The sequence below is a fragment of the Acanthisitta chloris genome, unplaced genomic scaffold (genome assembly GCF_000695815.1).
Source record: "Acanthisitta chloris isolate BGI_N310 unplaced genomic scaffold, ASM69581v1 scaffold40384, whole genome shotgun sequence".
In the NCBI taxonomy this organism is placed as follows: Eukaryota; Metazoa; Chordata; class Aves; order Passeriformes; family Acanthisittidae; genus Acanthisitta; species Acanthisitta chloris.
Window position 1 is genome coordinate 26,968 of NW_008671670.1, and position 6,370 is coordinate 33,337.

Genomic DNA, 6,370 nt, shown 5'->3' on the forward strand with positions numbered 1-6,370 from the left:
CTAAAAACTGGATTCTGCTGTTATAATTAACCTACGGCCATTTTTGGTCAAAGATCTGGAGAGACTTATCTCTGTCCTGTAAAGGGAGTGTCACGGTGACCTTTTAATCACTGCAGTCTGTCTGTCATTTTAAGGGTGTATTAGCCAAAACTGCATAAATTATCAGTAAATTCCTGTTTCTACATGTCTTTGTTGGGTGATCAAACTGAGCTACAGAAGCTGCATAAGTGACGATATAGGACTGTTCTTCCAAGGTACCTGAAAGTACACACAAACTTCAATAATTCATTACATCACTGTTTATATGCTCATTCAGTACTTTCCCCAGCTTCTATGCTAAGTTTTATAATAATATCATGCAAAGGACTTTGCAGTGTACAATAAACTGGTTTTTAGAATGTTGAGCTAGGCTACTTCTGTTAGCAATTGCATTTAGAACAGATGCTTTAGCCTTAGTAGTTACATTAAACCTGCCATTTTAAAGTAAAAACTAAGTATGTTCTTTAAAGATGTAACACTTTTAATGATTACTTTAAGCACTGTAAAAAGGAAATGTATTTGTACGGCTTTTATAAATGGATATTAAAATATAAATTCCTGTTGTTGACCTAATGTGTCATAATATATGGGTTACATTAACTTCCTGGAAAGCAATTTAACCTAAACCAGTTGTATCAAAAAGTCTAATATTTTGTTATGAAAATTGCACCTAAATAAAATGCCTCTTTGACTGTAGGAACTATACAGAGATTGGGATATCTGGTTAGCAATGCACTAGACTGTAGTTGAGTTGCCATTGGTCTAAGATTAAGTATATATCCTTCCCTTAGTATTAACAGATATCCCTATGCTATTTAAATGCATTTTAATTTATCTGTAGAATACATCTGTAACTTGGTATGGCAGTGAAGGACAACCTCAGACTGTTTGTAGCAGGCATAAAAGCAATGGGTTTATAATTAAAAAAACCCCAAGATAACATCTCTAATACAAGATGCAAATTACTTAGTTAAAATCACAGCCTAGTCAAGGAATTAACTAGTCCATAGCTCACATGTCTATAGGTCACCTAGAGCAGAAAAGTAAACAGATACTATTTATGGCACTAAATATGGCTAGAGGAAACATGCTGTCCTTACTGTATGGTAATGAATCTTGGAAGGGCTTTGATATAACCATAACAGCCTTTACTTGTCCATAACCAAAGCGTGACAAGTGTTAAGAAATTCTTCCTGAAAACAGCTAGAAAGATAAAAGGCTAAAAGGCTTTGTACAGTCATTTTAACTCTGATTTGTTGGTACACACTGGACTGTTAGTGCAAGAATATAATCTAATGCTTAAAAAAATCTAGTATATGCTAATAAAGTTTCAAGGGCATAAAAAGTATGTAAGGCTCAAGTTTTTCTCTCATCCCTTTGTATTAATGCCATTTCTTCTGAACATGAAAAGTGGTAACAAGTTCTACCAGCAGTTCTCAATTCAAGATGCTACTTTCCAAAGCTCATGAAAGAGCAGCGAAGCCTTAACACTTTAGTCTAAGAGTTTAAAAGCTTATCAGTCCAATTCTCTGCTTTCTATTGTCTTTGTTCCATTGAAGACAACTGCAGCTCAAATTTGCAAGTTACCTGATTTGAGATCAGCATTATACAATCAGAAAAGTGCTGGATCATGGCTGTTCTGTTTATTGCAGGAGATGCATTTATGTTTGCATCTTATACAGAAGAAAACTGCTTCAACAGCAGTATGAAGAGACAAATAACCTATAAAGTAGTTTAAAGAGAAGTGCCTTAAATGCTAATGTCTGGTTTACTAACTTTTTCAAATTAGAGCAAAGACATTGAGACACCTGCCCTCCAATGCTGGGATTAGGGGCTTGATGATATATAAACAAACCATCTACTATCCTGCACCCTCCTTGTTTCTATGCACGGAGGTAAGAGAGAAATGTAAGTACAGGTGAACACCTGAAGCTGAACTCTGCAGGATGATGAATAAGGGCTCTAAGAAGGTGCTCTGAGTATAGTTCCCCTTTTAGATCTCACTGCCTGTGCTCAAACCAGCTTTTACCCAAATTGTTAGGCCTGGGACCAGGCTGCTGAGACCCTCTGCTGCAGCAGTGCCCATTCCTGGCCATGTCCCTGTGGATCTGGAACCCAATCTGATTGACGTGTCATCCTGGCTTGACCTCAGCCCTGCCTCATCACTGTGACTTGCCTGGCAAATCCCTGCACTGCTGACAGACCATGGCTATGGCCACTGGCCCAGCTCTGCACCTCCTGCTCAGGGCAGCACAAGGTCACTAGCCTGCCTGTTTTGCTCTGACAAGGAAAGAAGGAAGGAAAATCACAGGATGTGACCCTCCTGCAAAGGTACTAGCCTGATACTTAATTCTGAGTGAGTCCAGTCTCACCAATCTAATGGGTCAACCCTGCTGCTTCCATCTCTCTCAGTACCAGCCACTAAAGAAGACTGAGGAAATCAAAGCTCAGATCTCTGCAGAAAGGGACGTAAGTTAAATGAGACCAGAAAAGGTATACATTACCATCCATGTGTGGCTTCCAGGATTATTTCTCTGGGGCAGGTTTATATTTAGAATGATTTCAGGCATCAAGGCAATCAAGTGAGGACAAAGGCTGATCAAATGAGCCCTTCAGTCTTTAAATAAACTTTCATACAGCATTTTCCAAATCTAAAATAGATGATTCCCTCATCTTGTCTGTATATGTGGTCTGTATGTCTTTGTTCTCTACTTGTCTGCATACGTGGTCTGTATGCCTTTGTTCTCTACACCTTCCCCCAGTCCAGATTTTTATATTCCCAAGTTACTAGACTCAGGGAATAGAACAGAGATTACGTATACAATTCATGTTTGCAAATATACCCAGACACCCTGCAGGAAAGGCACCAAACTCTTTCAATCCAGATAAATGATTAAAGACAAATGTTTGTAATAATAATTTGTTGGTTTATTTAAAATAACATTTACATAAAGCTATGCCTGCAATTCAGCATTACCTAATAGAGCATATTTTAGATTTGTGAGTAATAACCTGTAAAAGTGTAATGAATGACATATAGCTGGATACTTCTGCTTGCAAGTAAGTGCAAGTAATGGGTTTGCATTCATTGCATTACAGTAGAACCTTGACAGCCTGCTCTGTGATTGTGTTTTGTGGGACCAGTGCTTGGAGAGCACAGTCCCTGACTGACAAACACTGTGACCAGATAAATGGGCAAGGAAAGGGAGATGTAACATAATAATCATGTTTATTATACTAATTACTAGTGACAAATTGGCAACTCCTCTCCCCTTGTTCTAAAGGTATGCATGATTTTAGAAGGACAAATCAAGATATACATTTAAGCTTCAATCCTGCAACTGCCTGAATGCAAATATCAAAAGGTCTTTGCCTACAGTAAGATGCAGGACCAGAAAGTAAACTAATGCTATACTCTTATTTTCTTGCTTCATAGTGCAGAAAATGTTAAGACAAATACCATTTTAGAAGACCTAACAAGAGCTATGTCTGTCCTTTAAAGACACAACTCACGTGTGTTAGGATATGAAAAATACGACGCACAGGTAGCAGTGCCTTTTCTACTTCTGTGCAGCACATTTAGGCTGTCGCATTTTCTTCTCAATTGCATATCTTCAAGTGATTTGATTCAGATTTATGGCCCAAGAGGCTTTTCCATCATCTGCAATCCGAGCCGTCCAACCATCAGTAAACTGTTGAACAGAATAGTTGTTATAAAAAGGAGGGGATGGAGGAAAAAATCCCATAAAGAACAAGTAGGAAGAAAACATTGACATGATTTCATTTAGTGGAATTTAGCTGGATTTAATTCTTCACAGAATTTACCATGTAACATTTTAAAACCAATATAATCCACAAATAAGTTCAATAAAATCCTTATTCAATAATACAGACAAGGACAAAAGACAAGTGATTACCTGGCACCAGCAATTATCCCAGGCATTGCTTTTTTTGTGTTGTAAAATCTCATTCCCATAACAGTAGACAAGGTTCCAGATGCCACTGTTGAAAAGAAGCTAACTCAGAATCATTTTACACAGAAATACCAGCACAGCACTGCCACACTTGGACATCGAGTAGTGCTAACCAAAGACCTACATGTACAGACAGCAACACTTCCCTCCGTATGCCAACAATTTACTTGATTTTCTCAAACAGTAAAGCTGTTGTCACAAGCTTCTCAGCAGCTTGTGCTCCACTGCTCAGTACAAGCAAGTAGTTCCCATCAAGGTTAAGACCACTGTCTGATCACCTACAACCTCCAGTCCTCTGGACAGATCTCTAACTCTGCCTCAATTACTCCTTATTTGCTAAAGAATGATTATTTCCTTGAATACAGGCAGGCTTGAAACTGCCAGAAAGCTGGAATGGTGACAGAGTTAGCTATGTGAGAGGCAAATATTATCACAGTTCCCATTTCTCTGACATTCTGAACTGGAAAGTGGCACTAAAATACTACAACCAGAAAGAAAACAACCCCACTTGAAAACATAAATTAAAAACCAGAAAGCAATCTAAAGGATCAAGCTGAATGAGTGATTAACATCTTGAATTTATGCCAAATTATTTAATCTCTAAATGTGGAAAAGGAATCCCATCAATATTCACATAAAATTTACAGGGCTATTGTTTCTTTGAAGAAGAAAGGCAGGTGGAGGTGCTGCATACCTTTCTCCAAAGCCTCAAGTTTGTTTGCATCAGACAGGGCAAAAGGTGTTCTAGAGATATTGTGTCAAGGTTCTCTTTCTGGAATTCTAACCCTGATGTACTGTGACCAACCTAAAGCTCAGTGGTAGCCACAACTGCACATCACAGAAAGGCTGAGGAGGAAAGGATCAGTGAAAAGTTATACTAGACTGGGACACACCACTGCTTTCAAGAGGTCCACTTGACAACACATCAGAATATACAAAAGCTGCTCATCCTTCTTCCATGACACTGCCTAAAAACTCAAGCCAGAGATGTACAGCCACATCCATGGCATGCCAGATTGGAAGAGACAGTTCACAAATGGAAACTGCTTCACACTGAGCTTCATTTAACATTTCATTCCTTACCGATGAGGCAGTTTGGTCCTCAGCAGTACCACTTACCAGTAGCTTCATAGAGCCTTTCAGCACATTAGTCCTATTGGTTTAGAATAATCTTAAATCACTGTAATGCTAAGCATCATAATGGTAATAATACTATGGCATAGTTACAGAACTAGAAGGAACCTCAAGAACCTAGTGCCTGAAGGCAAGATCAATTCCTGATAGATAGTGGTTTAACCAGATATCGTAGTCCTACAGTGATGGAAGTCCCTGAGGTGCACTGGGAGAGAACAGGCTATTCATAATGTTTTCCACTGTCATTTTATTCTTCTCCTTATCCTGAAGAGTTAACTGCAGGCTACACTCACAACTTCTTGTCCTGCTACTGTACATAAGCAAAATAGATTAGTGCATTCTTTCTTTAACATATTTTAGACTGTTTCTTCCACAGTGTATGAAGCGTTGAAATGTATATTGCTCTTCTGGGATTCTTGTACAAACCAAGATTCCATAAGGTCACATTCCAGTTGTCTCAATGCTGTCACTACTGCAAGAATAGTGCTTATTCCACAACCAGAGGCTAAAAATGCTGCTTCACAATCATTTTCCATGTATGTCTCCTGTGTCTACATTAGTTTAACACAGTATCTAATCTGGCAGAGGAGATAGGTATTTCTCAACAGCTCTGGTTTAAAACAGGATAACCCAGGTTTTAGATCCAAGCACCATGCTCTTACACAAATACCTCCTGGCTGCGGGCAGCAGGTCCTGCCACCAAAGCTCTTACACAAATACCTCCCGGCTGCGGGCAGCAGGTCCTGCCACCACTTACACCATTTGTACAGATAAAAGGGCATAGGTCAGATGAAACACGCCAGGAAAAAAAAGGTTATTGTTCCCACTGCCACTAGTAATGCTCCGTACTTGGGTGCCCAAGCCAACTTACCGAGGGAAAGCCACACATTCTTTGGATCCTTGGACTGCTGGTAAGCACCAAGTCCTGCCAAGCCACCAAACAGAAGACCAGCAGCTAGAGAAGGGACGCTGCCTTGAATAAAAATAAGGCAGTTAGCGAAAGAACACGCACAAAGTTAGCCTGCACACCAAACAAAAGCACTGGCGAGTTTCCGTCACTAATAAATCCACAAAAAAAACCCAACTCAAACAATGGATACTGGAGCGGGCTGGAGGGGTTCTTTTAAAAGATACTTTGTATACCTCAGGGAGTATCATTTCAGAGCCACAGAGACTTCGCGCGGTTTGCGGGGTCGCTCCGGGCAGGGAGCCGGGACCGTGCG

The 6,370-nt window shown here is 39.7% G+C and overlaps 1 protein-coding gene across 1 annotated transcript; it reads right to left on the bottom strand.

Moving 5' to 3' along the window:
• Positions 1 to 3,673: 3,673 nt before the first annotated feature.
• On the bottom strand, positions 3,674 to 6,130 carry LOC103801756 (transmembrane protein 14C-like; the record flags this gene model as incomplete). The annotated part of the gene is made up of 3 exons (XM_009074185.1): positions 3,674 to 3,731; positions 3,957 to 4,041; positions 6,019 to 6,130. Coding segments are annotated over 3 exons (255 nt in total), but the record flags the coding sequence as incomplete, so codon positions are not given.
• Positions 6,131 to 6,370: the final 240 nt, after the last annotated feature.